Below are 20,282 nucleotides of genomic sequence, written 5' to 3'. Positions count from 1 at the left end.
CAGAGACAAATGTAGGAATTGAAACAATGTTCACACTGGCAACAGAGAACTCTATTACTGCCGCTTTGCAAGCTCTGCTAAGAGAGCGGGCAATGGCTCCAATGGATGATAAGTTTCGTACGGAAACATAGATAATGCATTCAGTTCATCCATTGCCTGCTTATTGTTTTATTTTGTTCGTCTGCATTCGTGGTTATCTTGGGATGCATGTGGCCAACACTACAGGTTAGACTTGCCTGTGGGCTATATATGTTCTGTTACCCTAACTTGAACAACAGCGTGATATCCCCCCCCCAACTCCCCCGAAGTAAAATCACTTGGAATCCATCTAAATGCCAAGATGGAGTTTAGGTTTGTTGAAGAATGCCCGCCCATCAGTAACATTTAGCCTCATCTATACTCATTGGCCAGTGAGGTTAAGAAAGGAAGAAAAAGGAAGCAAATTAGGGTGGAGGAAAATGATAGCCAAGTGATGCTCTACCTTAGACATTTTGCAGCCTGCAAATGATATAATAAGTGATATGCAAATTTGCACCAATTGCTTGATTCAAGAGCTCACAGCTTTCGGAAATGGGCTTGAAGCAGAAAGTGTGGTGTCTCTAATCAGAGTCTTCACTTTCAAGGGTGATCATCCCCTTGGGCTGGAAAGCGAGTTTGCATGCAGGTTGTGGAGTGTTTGATGCTGTAATGAGAGTCTGACTGCTTTTCCTCTCCTCTCCTCCACTCTCTTGCAGACCAGAGGACGTTCTCCTACACCGCACGCACGATGAGATTGTCCTGCTGCACTGCTTCCTCTGGCCCGTGGTGACATTTGTGGTGGGCGTTCTCATTGTGGTCCTGACCATCTGTGCCAAGAGCCTGGCGGTCAAGGCAGAAGCCATGAAGAAGCGCAAGTTCTCCTAATGCTGGAGGAGGATTGTGGGAAGCCACGCGCAGAGGCTGCCCCGTCAGCACTCGCCTGCCCTGCAGAGCCCACATTTGGTGGCGCAGGAGATGGAAGGGGCCGCAACAGGCCTCCACGAGGCCCCTTCTTCAGTGGCATCAGAAACAGGCACGGTTGGAAGACTCGGGAACTCATCGCCTGTGTTCCGCGTGCTGTAGCAATGGCTAACGGGTCAAGCTCTTAGCTATATGGAGTGACTAACTGTTTGGAAAACCCTCTGAGAAGTTGGTTTTCTTTGGAAAGTAACAGTATCTTATTTGTATAGTGTAGTATACAAACCATTATGATTTCTGCTACTTACAAATATTAAAATACAGTGCCCTCTGTGTTCTTTTCTATTTTCTTTTTTATGCTTAAATCACCAGGGTATTTAAAGGGGCCTAAGGGTTTTCACTTGACTCTGCTAGATTAAACTTAGCATTCGAAACTGCAGGTTAAGACATAACCACCCATTTCCACTAGTAAATAGTATCTTGACTCCTACTTGAAAAAGTAATTCTACAGTGGTGACTCGGCCTCTGGCCACTCTGTTTTTGTTTTTGTTTTTGTTTTTCCTTTGAAGGCTGACAAAACATCCTCCACTGCCTGCCTTTGCGTGGCCATTATAATTTCTGGCCAGATGACTTTGTGAAAGAGAGACCTGATTCTGAAGAAGGCCTGTCTAAGCTCTGGGGACACAATTCTTATTTATCCGTTCATGCTATTTATTTATTCATTTATTTGAAGTGCTAGGCATCAAAACAAGGGCATTGCATGTGCTAGACAAGCTCTGGACCACTGAGCCAGAGTCCCAGCCTTCATTTTTTTTTTTCCTTTTTGGCAGATTTTTATTTCTGTGCAGTAGAACATACATGACATGACACACTCTTCAGTTTATAGTTGAATGCTGTTTTCCTTTTTTTTTTTCCATTTTTCTTTTTCCTGTTAGGACTGAAAACGAAGTCAGTTCGAGCATTTCATATTCCTTGCCCTGATGTTCTGGTGTTCAAGCAGGGTGATGACTGCAGTTGTTTGGTTTGCTCAGACAGAGCTGGGGAGGCAGCCTGGCTCACCCCACTGGCTGCTGGGCTTTCTGTACCTTCAAAAGTGCATCCTGGCCAGCCATGGGTGGCACAGGTGGCCCTCTCTGTGTTCAAGGCCAGCCTGGTCTACACAGTGAGTTCCAGGACAGCCAGGGGTACATGGTGACACCCTGTCTCATTTTTTTTTTTAAGTGCATCAGAAACCATCACCTTTGCATCTCTTCCTAGACTTGAATCCCAAACACCAACCACGAGTCTCGGCTGATATCAGACCCACCCTCTTGGCCATCCAGAATCGGGCCTTCATTCCGATGAGATGCACGTTTTCAGTGGAGGAACAGCTGACAGCATAGTGTTGGCCTTGGCTTTCTTCTCTCTCTGCAGACACATTGCCCTTAGAATAACATTGGAACTTAAGGACAGGCTCACCTTGGTTATTTTCCATGGGGGACTGAACACTTAAGTGAGTGATGACTCCTCACTTGCGGTCCACACATCACTGTCTTCTTGACTTCAGAGTGGAAGCTGTCAAGAGTACCCTAGTCCTCTGGAAGAACGTTGGAAGAATACAGTCTTTTTTTTTTTTTTTCTAATTCAGGTGTTCCAGGTTTCACTGTGAATAAGGCCCGGCATACACTATTTATGACATCCTTTGAGGCTGCTTCCGTGCCTTGACTTCCATCCCAGTTTTCTGTTGCAGTATCCCTGTTGTCTTAGCAACACAGAACTATTCTGAAGCACCGGGTAACACGAAACCAGGAATCAGAGAAAAATCATCGTCTTGGCATCACACGGAGGGAGATGAAGTCTGTTTTATCCTCGTCCAATTATCTATGATTAACTGATTATAGAGAACACACAAACCTTAAGAGCCCATGGACATATGTCTGTGTTGGAATAAAAGGAAATAACATGTTAATCAACCTGAGTTTTCATTTGTCAATTCAATACTCGTGATTTAGATTAACTACATGCATCCACTTAGGCCCGAAGAATATACACACAACTGTATGCTGTCGGTTGGTTTTTGGAATAGAGGATAAGCACACTGAATCTGTGAAAGTCACATGTAGTTTTTAGGTCTTGTTTACAGCCAGTTCAATGTGAGGTTTCTTATTTCTGCTTGTTAAAAGTAAAACCCAAAGGTTCAGCCTGGAGAGAGGGGGGTTCATAAAAGATAAACTTGAGTTTTTAATATTTGCTTGCATAAGTTGGAAAAAGGATGAGCTGCTGTAACACAAACATCCCCAAATAGGATGGTTTATGTAAGATGCAAGTTTATTTCCTCCATGGCGATCCAGAAGTAGTGGTTGATAAGTAGAGAGTGGGTAGGCAAGCTGTTTGAGACTGTCTACCTGTGCTTCTCTTAGGGTCGATGCTGTCTCAAAGAAGCGTGTGTATCTTCCAGCCTGGAAAAGAAACGATGTTGGGAGAAGGCTATTGCCCTTACGGAGTACAGCCATTCTCCATCACTAGTCCCCATCATGCAGTCTCCAAGTATTTACTTCACAGCCTCCAGGAACGCTTGAGCCTGTTATCTGAAGATAGACACAAACCCTACAGTGCTCCAGGGGGTGGGGGAGTTTCTATTACCAACACGAAGAAAGAGGGGAATTAATACTAAAGGAAAAGTGAGCAGAAGATGGATAGATGAACCTGCGGAACAGGCATGGCAGGAAGCAAGGTCTTCCTGGTTACATCACTGATCTCTCTGCGACACATGCCCTAGTCTGTTGTTTCTCTTACCCCTATTTTGAACCCTTGGAAATCCTCGCCAACATATTCCATGCAACTCTGAAAATTTCGGGGGACATTCAGGTTGTCTGCCACCTGTCTTCTGGTACAGATCTACAAAATGGTTTGCCTTAGGAATTAAGGGGGCTTTTCTAGGCCAGGCATATAGTTCACCTCACTGTAATAACTCAAACTCAACTCCTGATGCGCAGTCACTAAGTGCCTTTAAGCCTCACTTTACCCTCAACTACGTATTTGTGTTACAAGCTGTGCAAGGCCGGTGGCTCTTCCATTGGCCCCCGTAGGAAGCTGAAATCACATATACCCTTAGCCTGCCTGTAACAATTCTCACCCAAGCCCAACTTCATGTACAGTAAAAGCTAAGCCAGTGAAACCATTCCTGGACCTACTTGGGAGCTTGCTCTATGCCTGGAAAGTATATATATATATATATATATATATATATATATATATATATATATATATATATATATGAAAGCTTTTCATACTCTTGGTGTGAATGTGTGTGTCATTGTCAACACCCTATCGCATCTTGGGTAGTGGCAGTGGCATTCAAAGCTGATCACAGCATAAAGACATAATTTCATTAAAACCATAGTAAAGAGCTGGAGGTGGTTCAGTAGGTTAAGGCTCTGGCTGGCAAGCCTGACTATCTGAGTTTGTTCCTTAGGGCTGCACGGGGAAACAAGAGCATCTACTACCATACGTTGCCCACCCTCCTACACACACACACACACACACACACACACACACAGAGTAGCACATGCATGTCCCCCCCCACTAAACAAATAATAAATATTTAAAAAGAATAGATTATAAATCCATATCCTTTTATTCGTTGCATTTGAAAGTAACTACTCTCAATTCTTAATTCTTCTTCAGCCAGCAGTCACTGTCTGTGGCCTGTGGCTCTGTTCTTTGGTTTCTCGGCAGCCACCTTGGAAAAAATGAGTTTCGGTAGGAACGCAACACCCTTCCTCTGACTCCCACGGTCTGATCAATGATACTGAATGAGGGGTTTGAGCAAGACTGAAGAGTAATCGCATCTTGTGCTGTTGGAATACAGAAGCAGTTGAACTTGAGGCCTAGGCAGAGACTCTACAAAAGCCATGCCCCCTGAAGCTGTCTTCATGTTTATTTTAATTTTCTCTCGTGCACTGTTTTTCATAGTGCCTGCTGGGGTTTGGATAGGATTTGGCCATCAGAGGTTCTTTCCATTATTTCATTTTCCTAAAATGAAAGTTAATTAAACTACCTTGCTTGAGTTAATCTAATGATTAGAATTGATTTAATTAGTATTTTCTTTAAAAAAAAAAACCAAGAGGATGGAGGAGGAAAAAAGAGAAACTATTCTTCTGCCACAGTAAGATACTTGTAAGGAATGGGGTTTCCTCAGGCAAGATGGTGTTAGGGACAGCCAGCAGAGTTGGAGATATGTAAAGGACATATATGATCTATAGGGCATTTTTTTTAAAGAAATAAGAATGTCTATATCCAGAGTCCTCTATAACCTGCCGCTTACTGCTGTATTCATGACTAGAAGATGGAACTAAACTAGATGACTATCAACAGATGAGCACATAATTAAAATATAGTGCATTCACACAGTGGAATTTCATTCATCTGAAGAGGAAAAATGGAAATCATGAAATAGTCAGGGAAATGATAGATAATATTCAGCGATGTAACTCAAACATGTATTCTAGAATGTGGGGAAATGCACTGGTTTTGTTTGTACGTTTGTTTAGTGTTGTTTTTAAATTTTGTTTTGACGTTAGATATCTTGCGTAGCTCAGGCTATCCTCATAATTGCTATGTACCTGAGGCTGGCTTCAGATTTGTGATGCTCCTGCCTCTACCTCCTGGGTGCTAGGATTACAGACATCTACTGGCACACCCAGCTTTAGGACATGGAGATTTATAATTGTGTAGGAAATAAGAAGGGTGCCACTTCAGAAAAGAACACAGGTCCAGTTGCTTATCAGAACAGATGTCACTTCTTGGGAGTCATTCTCTGAGAGGGGAAACAGAAGAGGGGATTCTGGACTTGGTGTTTGCTTTCTCCCTGTTGCTGGTATGTGGTCCTGGACAAGTTAGCCTGTGTCTACAGACGCCTCAATTGTGAAATGGTGCTGATGCTGAGGTACTGACAGTGGGTCATTAGTGAGGAGTAAAGGAGAGTGTAAGACTCAGCACACAGCCTGGTGGATGAACGCTAACCGTCATGGTGATGATGGCTGCTGTTCATGGTGGGTGGTGGTACAGCATGATTTCAATAAAAATGAAAAAATGGTCTCAAAACTGATTTTTTTTTTGGTCACAAAATCCTGTGCTTTGGTCCTTTGATTCTCCTTTCTTAGTCCCTACCAATGTAAAAGACCAGTACTGAGTTTTGTCCTTTTTTGAAGTTCTATCATTAGCTAGTTTTATTTCTAGAACTCTTAACTTTTAAAAAATTCACCTCTGATATCTATTTTTAAAAGAACAGATACTCCTAAATCCCCTACTTTGTTCAACACATTGATGTTATTGAAAAGTTCTGCCTCACCAGAAATTTCCAGAATTATTAAGAGGTAAGTCGTCTCTTCAATGAAGAGCAATTATTGGGATTCTTTCTTTTCTTAGCCATGAAATCCAGAGAGCCCCATCCACTTTGTCCATTCTTCATAGAACACTGCAAATGACTGAGGTACTTTTGCATGACTAATGCACCCCCTAAAAGAGGTAACGTTTCTACATAAGTCCAAAATGTTTGGAATATATAAAACAATATTGGTGTCTCATTAGCAAGTCTCTGACCCAGGATAATGCTTACAAAGGGTTTTTCCTCTGTCTCCAAAACCACAGCTAATGTACTTGATGAATGCCATTACCCAAGCACCACATGGCAGTTAGAAAAGATCCAATTAGGTTCTAAACTTCCAAACTGCGTTTAGAAAAGATGATAAATTCAAACAAAACTACCCTTAGTCTATGGAGGAATTGGAGGTGTTTGAAGTTTGAGAGAAATGCATTTCATCTTGTAAAAGTCAGTGATAATTGAAGGTCAGAAATATAATAACCTCCAAGAGTTCTAGCATTTGTGGTCATTGAGAGACAGTGAGATTTAATGAGATAAACTCAAAGCAAGGAAGATGCACATTGATGTCAGACTGTGCCTAATTAAATGCCACTTCCTGCTCATAGCAAGTAAAAGTTTCTCGTGTTTCAAAGTCACTGCCGAGGGCATGACACACAATTCTCTGCATCTGAAGCCAAATGCTGTTTCCACTTTGTCCAGTTCTACACAGTCTATGAGTCACAGCACAGGACATGAGTCACCTATGGACACTTGTTCCATTTAGTGAGTGGCAGTTGCTAGACTCGATTCTGCTCTAAGCTTAGGATGGCTAGCGGAGAAGCAGCCCCTGTGTGAAATACTTTGTACTTTATATACATCAGCAAGAACAAGACTCCTGGTAGAATTCAGACTGGCATGGAGAGCTGAGCTTATTTACAATCTTATAGCCTGATGCACCCAAGCAGACCTCCCATAGCAATTACAAATTACACACTGTGTTGGTTAATGTTGACGGTTAATGTTGAAGTCGTCAGCTTCACAGGATCTACAATCATCTAGGAGAGAAATCTCTGAGTGTATCTGTGAAAGAATTTCTAGATTAGGTTGATTGAGGTGGGAAGACTGATCTTAAATGTGGGCAGCACCATTCTGGGGGCCAGGGTCTCAGACTGAATAAAAAAGGTTAAGTGAGCTGAGCACCAGCATTCATCTCCCTCTACTTCTTGACTATTGCTTCAATGTGACCACCAGCCCCAAGCGCCTGTCTTTATGCCTTCTCCACCATGGTGGACTGTGTCCCCTAGAACTGTGAGCCAAAATAATCCCACCTTCCTCCAGTTGCTTTTGTCAAGTATTTTTTTGGTGTCACAGAAATGAGAAAAGTAAGACACACACACACACACACACACACACACACACACACACACACACACACACAATTACGCCACTAATAAGATCTATGGCTGAAATAATACTTGAGTGGCCATGACAGACAGTGTGAGGAAGTCTAGGTCAGATGGACCATGAGAAAGTGAGAATCAAGTCTACGATTGGGATGATGTTGATATGTTCTTGAGGAAGTCTTTCTGGACAGACTAACATGTTCTTGTCACAGTGGGCTGTAGAGTATAGCCATACAAACACTTGCCAACCTACTGCAGGGTGCCTAGCAATAGATGCAGAGACTATTAGCCAATTGATATTAAATGCATATTGTCTCTCCGATCTTTCTCTGGTCTCATCCATTCCCTGGCTTTAGTTATAATCTCATCTGTGATTTCCAGTCTACTGTTTCTTGCTTTTACCTATTGCTGCTCTGTTTTGTCTGGTCTTTACTTACTCCAAGACCTTCCTATACAGCAACATCTCTGATACATGCTTAGGTCTCTGTTTCTAGTTTTTAAACAGACATCGACAGAAAAAAAAAAAAAAACTATGACAAACATTATTAGGTAAACTGAGGGATAATCATCTGCCTTGGATAACTTGTCCTGAAATACATCAGAGCATGGTACAACCTTTTCTTGATACCCCAACATTCGTACCGTATGCCCTAGAGTACAAGTACACTCTGATTTCTCAGGGCCTGTGGTCCTGATTTTGGACCTGATTTCTCATTTTATTTGCATATCTGATTCTTCTCATCTCTCACTTCTAGCTAAAACATTGACTCCTCCCAGAAGCATTTTGTAACCACCCCCACAAGAGGACTTACCATCCAGCTTTCCTTTGCTCTGCGTTCTTTCCTTCTAGTATCTATTGATGTTTGTTTTTACTTACTTATTTGTCCGTTTTGTTTTACCTCACCCAGTTGATTGTAGAATTCATGAAAGTAGGACAGTGTTGGCAGATTTTCTTCTCAATCATTCTGTATTTATGAATGGATGGATGAATGGATGGATGGATGAATGAATGAATGATGACTCTCTAGGCTCATTATGTCCTTCATACATGTTGCTTCCTATGTTCTTCTCCAACTTGAGAAATTTAATTCTACCTTCAAGCCATGCCTCTTTCATTACTCCTGCTATCAAGAATTAACCACTTGCTCCTCCTAGATGCCATGCAAATTTGTGTACATCTCTATTATTTTAAGAATTTATCATATGCTATATGACTGTTAACTCACTGATTCTTCCTTACCACCTCACCTCATCTTTCGAGACAAGAAATGTATCTCACTGCTCTTCTGATGCATAATTAAAATAAAGAGAAGTAACTCCCAGCTAACTGCCAATATGTTCTTTGTTTATCTGAGAGTTCTTTGTCAAGCACATTCTTCAGAATTTAGAAAGCTAGTCTCTTAGCACAGAGTCTGGGACAAAGCTAACCCTAGAAATGTAAATCAGTGGATCACAAATAGATACTGATGTCAGCCAGCTTTTAAATGAAAAGTTGTAGCTGGCTGTGGTGGTGCATGCCTTTAATCCCAGCACTTGGGAGGCAGAAGTAGGTGGATCTCTTTGAGTTTGAGGCCAGCCTGGTCTACAGAGCTAGTTCCAGGACAGCCAGGGTTATACAGAAAAACCTTGTCTCAGAGAGAGAGAGAGAGAGAGAGAGAGAGAGAGAGAGAGAGAGAGAGAGAGAGAGAGAGAGAAGAAAAAATAAATAAAAACTTGTAATAAAAATTAACAAATATTTTGTATTTAATGTATAGCACTTGTTGAAACAAGGAACAGCCAAAAAAAAAAAGTCACTGTGTTCACCATCAAATTACCCCAGAATCTGGCAATTTAAAACAACACCGTACATTTCTTGTCTTTTTCAACTTCAATCAGGAAGGAGCTTAGCTATAATTCTAAATTACCCTAAATTGTCCAATCAGTGCGTTGATGCGTTGGATTACAGTGGAATAAACACAAGAGCAGGTTGTGCCGAAGAGCTGGGGGGGGGGGGACTTTTGGTAAGGACACAGCCGTTCATTTGACAGGCATCTTAGAGCAAAAGGCAGGCCACCCCAGCTGTGGTCCTCTTGATCGACATAAAGAGATTTACAAGAGGTGTCACTGGAGACTTGGAGAAAGGGCTTCTTTACCTCTAGGGAGCTTCTGAGAGCCGAGCTGGAGCATGTGTGACCTCTGCTCTTGCCTCACTTTCCGTGAACAGCCTGCAGCCAGAAATAAGAAATCTAACATATAAGCGGAGGTTGAAATTAGGGTTGGAAATAGCCCTGTTGCTGGATCTTTAACACCTCACAGCAATTTCTGAAAGCGCCCTCAGAATAAACTAACGCTTTTACAGACTGAACTGCCAGAAGCCTCCAAGGAAAGAAACCTTGATCAAGGAGCCTGTAAAGAATGTAGCCAGGAGAGGTACTAGGGAAAGTATCATGCTTGTTACAAACTGAAGGGAAAAGAAATGTATGTAGACGAAGTGAGTGAACAACAGAGGTGCTTCTGACAGGCACTTTTGAATGAAAAAATAAATAAAAAATAGAAAGAAATAAAAAAGGAAAAGGCATGACTGCTCCTGGGTATGGTGGAAGAGAAAGTTAATTGTAGATAAAAAAAAGAGAGAGAGAGCAGAGGCAGAGACATCTGGGAGAGTCCAGACTGAGCAGGGCCGTGTGAGAAGAGAGGGGTAGGGAGAAGAAGAGAGAAGCTGTCGACCAAGAGGGGCATCGTGGGCCAAGAGACTGGCCAAGAGAGCAAAGGGTAGACCAGAAGGTGAAAAAGGGCTGGTGTAGCAAGGACATTCCCAGATTATATAGAGAAGGGCAGCCCAGTTCCTGGGATGGAGAAGTTTAGGGTAGGGCGGGGTATTCCAGCCATACCCTGTAACAGGTAAGGACCAAGCAAGGGATGCTAGGAGAATCTAGCAGCCAGGTCTGCTTTGTTATGTTAAATAGACATCTCAGCCATTTGTCCTGAGTCTGAGATCTAACACCCTTAAGTTCACAGGGTAAGAATTCTCTTAATACTGTAGGGCATCCTTGTGAATGTCTTTTGTTATTGAGTGTCACAGTAGCACTATTTTGTTACCTCTCCCTCCAGGGCAACAAGCTACTCAGGTGATGGACAGCACTAATAACCCTGAAGCACTCCTTCTATCCCAACCCACATCTCTCACCTTTGTCTCATAACCAGAAACATTCCTCCGTCCTGCCTGATACTATCTGCTAACTGGATCGGGAGAGATCAGCTGGGCAGACAATCGCATTAGATTCAATATTGCTCAATGCAGTTTCTTGAAAACCCTATGAGGATCCCCTCCACTCATACCCAGTCTCCGGTTAGTTTGGAAACAACGGGTGCTTTTGTCAAAATTAAACCCTAATTGAAGATCTCCATGACATACTAGATCTTGTATGGACTAATTGTACAGACTTAATGTAGGGGAAGAGAAACAATTCTGTACCCCCTTCAGTCATAGCTAAGCCCTGCGTATTAAACTGACGAGAGTAATGTTAACAAGAGAAGCGGTATATATACATACAGAGGTCTCCACCTTAAAAAAAAAAAAAAGGAGCTATGTAAGGAAAGCAAAGGTGCAAAGGAGCCACTGAACGTCAGAACTTCGATACCATTTTAACCAATAGCACGGTCAGGAAATGAGAGGAGGGGAAGACAAAGGGTTAAGCTCTTGGGATTGGTAAGTTATGGGCTTCTTTGGTTTGAGAGATAATAGAGAGGAGAGTCTGTATGTTGTTCTTTGGTTGTATTGAGCTCAAAATAATTCTAGTCCAACTGGCATCTTTTGGGGTGGTATACGCTGATCCCCTTGAATAGAAGGGTCATGGCTTCATCCGTCAAGAGTCACGTTGTCACAGCCCCGATCCAATTTTTGCAAGGACTTCTAAATGACAGTAGGTAAAGGACACAAATCAATAGTGGAAAGCCCAATGGCAAATCAGAAAGCCTCATAATCACATAGACCTGTCCTCGTGGGACTTCCGCTTCATAGTCAAGAAACCCAACGGACAGAGAAACACAATGTCGTAAGTAAACTGGCCATCCTTTAATTCTCTGTGATAATGAGCCCTAACACTGTTTCATCATGGGGTTGCATTTCCCACTTATAAATCTGCGCCATGCTTGGTTTCACATTTGCTTTCTCAAAAAAAAAAAAAAAAAAAAAAAAGACCTTATGACCCTTCCTTCATAGCTTCACCAATTCTTATACCATGATATCATGAATTTTGCTCAGTTCCTACAAGTTCTTTGCCTTAAACCACATGTCCTGCGTTTCAGTTCCCATGAATACCCTTCCCTAACTTCTGTTTTGAAGGTACAAGCAGACTTGGTCAAGGATGTCTTCTTCAGTGTCACAATTAATAAACTCCATTTTGATTGTCTGGTAGCTTTTCCTCTGATCTTTAGCAAGAGGAGTTGGTTAAGGCTGGGTATGGGAGTCACAGCCTATAATCCTAAGACTTGGAGGCTGAGGCAGGAAAGCTGAGAGCTGGAGGCCAGCCTGTGTGACAGAGTGAGACTGTCTCAAAAAAAAAAAATCTATAGAAGTCATAAAGCAAAACTGGATCTTTTTAAAGATCTTATGTGATTATTTACCAGATTGTCTAAATCTCTTTCTTGGAAGTATGTGGAATACTTTGAGAATGCGAATCACTCATCTGGCCCATTTAGCTAGGATAATTGGTGAGATAATGTATGAAAAGATAATATATGCAAAGCACTTAGTGCTTAACATAGTTCCTGGCACAATACAGGCAGTGAAAGTTAGCAGTATTAAATGCTTGTCTTCCTATAAACCTGAATTTCAAGTTCAGATTCACAGGCTTCTTGGCTCCATGTTTTGCAGGAAGCCTCTATTCTTCCTCCCTTTCCCCTAGCCTGTGTGTGTGTGTGTGTGTGTGTGTGTGTGTGTGTGTGTGTGTGTGTGTGTGTGTGTGTGTGTGTGTGCATGTGTGGTTGCGAATGTAGAGACCAGAGGTAGCCACGAGGTATCTCCCCCAGTTGCTTCCCAATGTCTTTTTTGATGCAGGGTCTCTCATTAACCCTGGAGATCGTCAATTTGGCTCGGTTAACTGGCTGATGAGTTCCAGGAATCTGCCTGTACCCACTCCTCATCCCAGTGTCGGGGGTTATAGAAGTGAGTCACGGTGCCCAGCTTTTCCACATGGGATCTGAACATCAGGTCTTCATGCTTGCACAGTAGGCCTTTCACCAACTGAACCATCTACCCAGCTGCTCCCCTGGCTTCCCTGCTCCATTCCCGCCATCAAGCTGAAGAATTCCTCTTTACCAGCCTTGGGCTCTTTCTTGAGGCTGATGAACTCTGGAGACTCCACTGGTCAGTACCATCTGAGTTTATCTTAGTTCGAGGGATTGAACTCTGTGTCCCCCATCTTTGGCATGCGCTCTACTACTAGCACCCTAGTACCCCTGACAATTGATCCCAACAGAAGAAAATAAGAACTACGTAATTATTAATAATTAAACAAATTTCTCTCTCTACTGTTTTACCTAAACAAAGGAGCAAACCTACCACGTCTCCAAAATATTTTAAATGGGGTCGGCGTTAATCCTGAGAGTTTTGATTAAGTTATGAAGTTAATGACATTGGGAGGCTAAGAGAAACCCCAGTATATCTTTAATTAGCAGATTCGAGTATCATGAACACAAAAAGATAATTTAGGAAGAGGGCTATCCCAGGGGGTTTGTCATATTCCACACATCAGAGGCCAAGACACACCAAAAAGCATCGCCATATTCCCATTAGTTTCTAAAATTCTACTTTCTGAGACAGCATACCCCAAATGCTAACCCAGTGTTATTATAGAATTCAAAGCCGCTCTGAGATGAAGAGGGAACAGATGAGCTATAAATGTGTGAATACAGTCTTCCAAGCCCCACGAAAGGATGTTAAAAGAAGATCTCCAGAAATGTTTACTTTGAGCTTGAGGGTTAGTGGATGAAATGAAAACTGGTGACATAATTTCTCACTGGGGGAAGTGGGGTGCCGAGTTTGCGTGTGTCCGGGGGCGAGGGTAGGAAGGCTTTCTGCCGGGAAGTGGTGTGCTGGGAATTGTTTGACAACCAGCCAAGGAATAGGAAGAATGCCCTCATTTAGAGCACTTGCTGATCTCTTGGTATAAATATTCCCAGTGTCGCTGACTAGAATCTATCAGTGTGATGACCCTGAGCTTGGAGTTGGAAAGAGATGTACAGTAATGGCATCCCATAATATTTCAGCCATATAGAACAAACAGAACCTCATGAGTAGGGGTAATAACAAATTTATTAGGAAGTGATGAGTTCGAGTTTTGATTTACCAGTATCTTCAATGTAATTTAAGCTGTAGGCTTATAAGGGTTAGTTTTTAATAATGGTTATGTTTAATGAATAATTCAATAAATGTAACATCTGACTCATGTGTGCTGAGTACTAGCCATTTTTCCTGTCCATGGGGCTTATTTTACACCCGAAATTTTACACCCAAATCAAGGTTCTTACCCAGTTTTTATTACACTGATCTTGCCTCCAATTCGAGGTACTCATCCCCATAAAAACTGTCTCAAATAACTGCTTCTGTCTCTGGTTGAGCAAGGGTAGCCAAGTAAGTCTTCATCATTCCACACTTCCTTCAGACCTGGGAGGCAGGGAGTGGAGGCAGGAAGGAGCCTGAGCTATCAGAGCTCCAGCCAAACACTGAGATCCTTTAGAGATTATCTATGTTGGGACAAAGCAATGGCACTTTTCTCATAGTGACGTCGACCAGGCTGCTCAAATAAATTAGTGTTCTAACTCAAATGACTCATTTTGTACGAACATTAAGTTCACAGCCAATTTGCCAATAGAAGGAAACTATCACTTCAATTTTTAACTCAAAAGTGATGTTTCAGTTTTGAACTATAATTCTGACTTTGGCAAAAGACTGATGGAAGTCCCCCAACATGATATCAGAGCCATACTGGCACTGTGTTCAAGTTGGGTGCCATATTTTGCAGGAAGTGAGGAGACTGGAAACTGTCATCTGAGGACTAGTTTAAGAAATTACTTTTTCGAGAACTCTAAAGACAGTCCTGTTGTGTGATTGAGCTGCTGTCATGTGGAAAGGGATTAGAATTTGATTTTGCAAATTATCGTGGTAGATAGAAACAGAGGGGCTGTGTTTTAGGGACCTGACTTCCAATTTTGGTTTCGTCATTTACTAATTGGACAAGTCATATAAACTCTCTAAATCTCAGATCTCTTATCACAAAGTGGGGTGTATTCATTTACTGTTATTAATGTATCAAATTACCATACAATTAGTGACTAAAAGCAGCATAAATGTGTTGTCTTTCAGTTCCAAAGGCTAAACTCTAAAGTAGGTCTCCCTGGGATCAACCAAGAAGTTAGTGGGGCCGTGTTCTTCCTGGGGGCTCTAGAAAGAATCCATTTCCTTATCTTCTCCACCTTCTTTAGGCAGATTGCATTCTTTGGCTAATCATCCCATTCCCCCATCTTCAAAGCCATCAAAACTGGACAAGGCTCACTGTCTCATATGCTTATGGCCAGCATTTCCATTCTCCAGAAATGTTTCTCACAATTCCATTGTGATATTTAGAATATCTTGGATTATTGCTATGTTTCAAGATGATTGGCAACCCTAATTCCAACCACAAACTTGACTCCCCCTTTCCTCTAATCTCACATATGTACAAGTTGCAAAGATCAGGATGTGGACATCTATATAGGCCCATTACTCTCTCTACAACATAGAGAGAATAAGGATAAAAATAGTACCACATCCTACTCAAGAAGTGTGCCCTCCGCGGTACAGCATGAGAACTTAGGATGTATGAGCATCTGTCATTGTTATCTTTAATAACCTGTGTGAGTTTCTTAGGGCTACCTCAATAAAGTACCATCAAGTAGGTGGCCTCTGCAATAGGAGTATATTGTCTCAGAAGTCTTAAGGGCGAGAACTTGGAGATCAAGGTATGTTGAGAATGGCTTCTTCTAAGGACTCTGAGGGAAGGATCTATTCTAGACATTTCTTCAAGTCCCTGGTAGTTTGTTGGCTTGTGGATTTATCAGTCAATCATTTCATTCATAGTTTTTCCTTTTTATAAAGATAACAGACATGCTGAATTGGGACCCTACCTTACTCAAGTGTGTTGTTAGCTTAACTAATTACATCTACAGTTCTTTTGCCAAATAAGGTCACACTGTAAGGTGCTAGGGGACTGGGTTTTAATGTGTAAATTTTAGGGAGATATAACTCCAACTCTAATGGACTTCAAAAAACAAGGCTCAGTCAATGAATGGAATCATGAGCAGGGAGATTATTTTCCAGAATAAAAGGATATGCTTCTGTAGGATGTCTGATTATGGAAGGGGTATTGAGTTTCCCAATTGCTAGTCAATGAGGAGGAGGGAATGATAGAGTAGACTCAAGTTCTTGAAGACTAAACCTCCTTGAGGAGACAGATGCTGTACGCAGTGTATAAAATATTCCCTGCAGGCTTGATTACATAGATTATATACTGAAGGCTCAATCCTTGGCTGGTGGCACTAATTTTGGAAGCTGGTAGACTGAGTAAGTGGTGCTTATCTGGAGGAGGTGGGCCACTGAGGCTGGGTCTTTGAAAAATATCCCTCCTTGCCTGTTCTCCTTTGCTGCCTAATATGCAATCAACAATCTTATTCCACAGAGCCTTTCCTCACGATGTATCTACATAACAAGGGAAGCCTGCAGACAATAAACTGATCTAGTAAACCGTGAGCCGACATCTTTCCCCATTTTTTTAAAACATAGTGTTTTCTCTGATATTTCTTACAATGACAAAACGTGCTGAGTAATGGAGAAGATTGGCTTCAAGAAGTGGGATCTTTACTGTCGTGGCTTCTTGATGACATGATTCAGCAGCCCGTGGGACTGGTGTGTGAGAGGACTTTGGAAAAGTTTGGAAACAAGGGCTACAGGAGCCTTAATATTACGCAGGCAGAGATAAATGGGTGGTTGTGGTGGGACTTCAGAAGAAAGGAATCCTGGCACAAATCTGGATAGAAAAGAGTGTGCCTATGAGGTGTCACATGGAAATAGAGAGTTCTTTAGGATTTAGGCTAAAAGCCATTTGTGTTAAAATCTGGCAAGACCTTGCCTACACTCTGTCTATGTCCTGAGACTCTGCAGGAGGTAGAATTTAAAGAAGATAATAGTAATTAACCAGGTGAAGGAAATGCCTAGACAGGTCCTCATCATAGGATTGTTTCCAGCTGCTTTTAGTCATGCTTGCAGTGAGACCTGGGAGCAAACCATAGAGCACAAAGACCTAGAAAATTTGCATTTTGAAAATCAAGTGGAGAGCCTGGCTTCTGAAGAGATTACCACCTTTAAACATAAGCCAAGGGCTGGGAAGATGGCTTCATTAAGAGCACAGGTTGTTTTTCCAGGATCAATTCCCAGCGTGCCCACGGAGGCTCTCAACTGCCTGTAACCTGGATTCCAGGCAATCTGATGCCCTCATCTGGCCTTTCTAGGCACAAGGTACAAATGTGGTCTTTAGGCACTAGGCAAAAATGTGATGCACAGACATACATGCAGGTAGAACACCCATATACATAGAGCTAAATAAAATAGTTTTTAATTAAGAAAAAAATAAACTAAGTAGTGAGCATTGAAACAATAGAAAGATACATTGAAGGCAGCATAGAGATTAGACACCACCCATCACATACTCAAAGGAGGTGTCTTAGTTGGGGTTTCTATTGCTGTGACAAAACACCATGACCAAAAGGCAAGTTGGGAAGGAAAGGGTTTATTTGACTTACACTTCAGCATTGCTGTTCATCACTGAAGGATGTCAGGACAGGAACTCAAACAGGGCAGGAACCGGGAGGGAGGAGCTGATGCAGAGGCCATGGAGGGGTGCTGCTGACTGGCTTGCTTCCCCTGGCTTGCTCAGATTGCTTCCTTATAGAAGCCAGGACCACCAGCCCAGGGGTGGTACCACCCACCATGGACTAGGCTCTTTCCCATTGATCACTAAATGAGAAAATGCCTTAAAGTTGGATCTCATGGAGACATTTCCTCAACTGAGGCTCCTTCCTCTGGAGACTCTAGCTTGTGTCAAGTTGATGCACAAAACCAGTCAGTACAGTGTGAAAGAATAAATTTGAGAGATGCAACCCTTGAGGAGAGCTACTCCAGGATTTCCTGCTTGTACAGTGTTTTCTAGGGAAGTATTTCCATGCACTCAGCAGTGAAAGCCATGACCAAAGGGTTCCAATACTGCTCAAGGTGCCAGCAGATCCTGGTGTTGTCATGCAATAGTGATTTTTCAGATAAGTAGAAGGTAAGAGTTATGGGGGCATGACAACTTCCACTTAGATTCCAAAGGAAAGCTTGGGAAGCCAATCAGTGTGCAGCAGGGTCAGTTTCTGCGAGAACCTCCGTGAGGGCAACGTGTGAAGCCACGAGAAGAAGTTGAAGATATAATGAGCTCTTTAAGAAGTTAGAGGGGCCAGGAATATGGAGCATTTGCCCAGGAAAGCTATGGACATTGAGCAGAGCCAGTCTATGAGAAGGATCACGTGGCTGGCAATGGCAGAGCCACAGATACAGAGCTGCTGAAGACCTCTGGGGCTCACATCCCACCATGTGTCTGGATGCTGGACACAGAGCTGGAGGATTTAGTGTTTGGCCTGCTGAGGTTTGATTTTGCTTTGGTCTCGCCAGTCCTTTCTATGCTCCCGTTCCTCCCTTTTGGAATAGGAATATTTGCTGTCTTATTATATGTTGTGTGTTTACCATCTGCTTTGAATTTTTAAGGACTTGTAGTGAAGTTTGCCTTGAGCCTCAGAGGCTTTCAAATTGGTCTTCTGAATGATGCTGGAAATGGTGAGACCTTGGAGGCTCTGTGACATGGACTGAATGCATTTTGCATTATGAGTTGTTCATGTGCCCTTGGGGCCAGGGCAGAATATGAAATGTCAGCCACAGACTCACATGTTAAAGCTTGGACCCCAGGGGAGATACTACTTGTGGAGGTGATAGAAACTTTGGGAAGTGGGGCTGAGCTGAAGGCAGCAGGTCCCTGGGGATACAGCTTTGAAGGGCATCTTGCTCTGGTTCCTCTATCACTGTCTCTCTCTGTTTCCATCATGATGTGAGAGAGGCAGCCTTGTCCTGTTGTCTCTTCATCCATGATGTTTCTGCCTTACTGTGGGACTAAAGGCAATGGTACCAGCCAACAATAGACTGGGATCCCTGACCTGTGATCCAAAATAAATCTTTAGTCCTTTAAAATGTTTTTCTCTCAATTATTTGCTACAAGAAAAGAAACATGCTAAAAAAACACATTGGGTAACACATAATCCTTAAAATGCTGCCTTAAAATTCTCAAAAAACTAAAAAACAGAACTACCATGTCATCCAGAAGTCCCACTACTTGTGTATACATCCAAAGGAGGTGAAATCATTATGCCAAAGAGATACTGGCATTCCCATATTAATTGAAGCACTATTTACAGTAGCTAAGATTTTGAATCAAGCTAGATGCCCATCAGTGTATGTATAGAATAGTTCCAACCAAAAAACAGAATGAACAAAATCCTGTCACTTGAATCAACCTATAAAATTGGGGATCATTATGTTAAGTGAAAAAGTGAGAGACAAAGACAGTGCCATATGCTCACACTCATTGGTGCAAACTGTGAAGTTGATCTTGTAGAAAATCTAGTGAAACAGTGGTCATCAGAGATGGAGAGGGCATTTGAGAGAGAGGGGAGGAAAGAAGCTGGATGGAGAAAACCAGAACACAATTAAACAGGGAGAATTAATTCTAGTACTCTGTAGTACACTAGGAGACTTACTGAGTACAACCACGAATGATATATTTCAAAATAGTTACAAATTTCCAACACATAAAAATGACTAATATTTGAAGAAGTAGATGGGCTTATTACCATGATTTAATCACTTATTATGTACATGGGCCAAATTATCATAGTGTACTCTATAGAGACAGACAATATGTTTCAATTAAAAATTAGTATTATAAAACATAGAGACAAGGTTTTAAAATATAATCAATGCTGGGGAGCTACACTATTTCTCAGTGGTAGAAATGTCCCCCCATTCTTGTCCATGCTTTCCTCAATTAGGGTGCCATTCAGCAGATATTTACTGAGGCCTTGCCTGGAACCCAGCACCATGACCGGTAGACTACAGACATACTAGCTAGGTGATTCTTCTGGCCAAACAGTTTGAATACATACAGGAAGTTCACACTGTTTTATGTATCGTGTAAAATTAAACCCAAGGTAGATTCCACGAACTATCTGAAAGGGTGGTAAAGCCACGAGTCCTTCCAGAGGTGAAAGGTTGTTGGCAGAGATTTATCCCCCTCATTGCTTTCTGGTTAGTTGTCCTTGGCTTCCCACTCTGTTAACCGCACCCCCCTTTCTGCTCACTCTCTCCAGCTATACATTGGCCCCGATGGAGTGACTCACCCAGACTACCCGGTTGGCTCCAATGAGTTGGATCTGGCAGCTTTGTAAGGGGAGAGAGAGGTAGGACCTTGGGGCCAAGCTATTGCCTGCAGGTCCTTCCA

General features: G+C 42.3%; 1 protein-coding gene across 1 annotated transcript in view; it reads left to right on the top strand.

Annotated features, from left to right (window-relative positions):
* The window catches only part of Kcnmb4 (potassium calcium-activated channel subfamily M regulatory beta subunit 4), a 59,235-nt gene extending 56,351 nt beyond the window's left edge, over positions 1-2,884 (top strand). Inside the window, exon 3 of the mRNA XM_052753407.1 lies at positions 735-2,884. Coding sequence (XP_052609367.1) covers positions 735-903 — 169 coding nt within the window. The 3' untranslated portion in view covers positions 904-2,884. The remainder of the gene's footprint in view (positions 1-734) is intronic.
* Positions 2,885-20,282: the final 17,398 nt, after the last annotated feature.

Source organism: Peromyscus californicus, unplaced genomic scaffold, assembly GCF_007827085.1.
Source record: "Peromyscus californicus insignis strain IS unplaced genomic scaffold, ASM782708v3 Scaffold_24__1_contigs__length_46423439, whole genome shotgun sequence".
Taxonomy (NCBI): Eukaryota; Metazoa; Chordata; class Mammalia; order Rodentia; family Cricetidae; genus Peromyscus; species Peromyscus californicus.
This window is presented reverse-complemented; position numbering and strand designations above follow the sequence as displayed.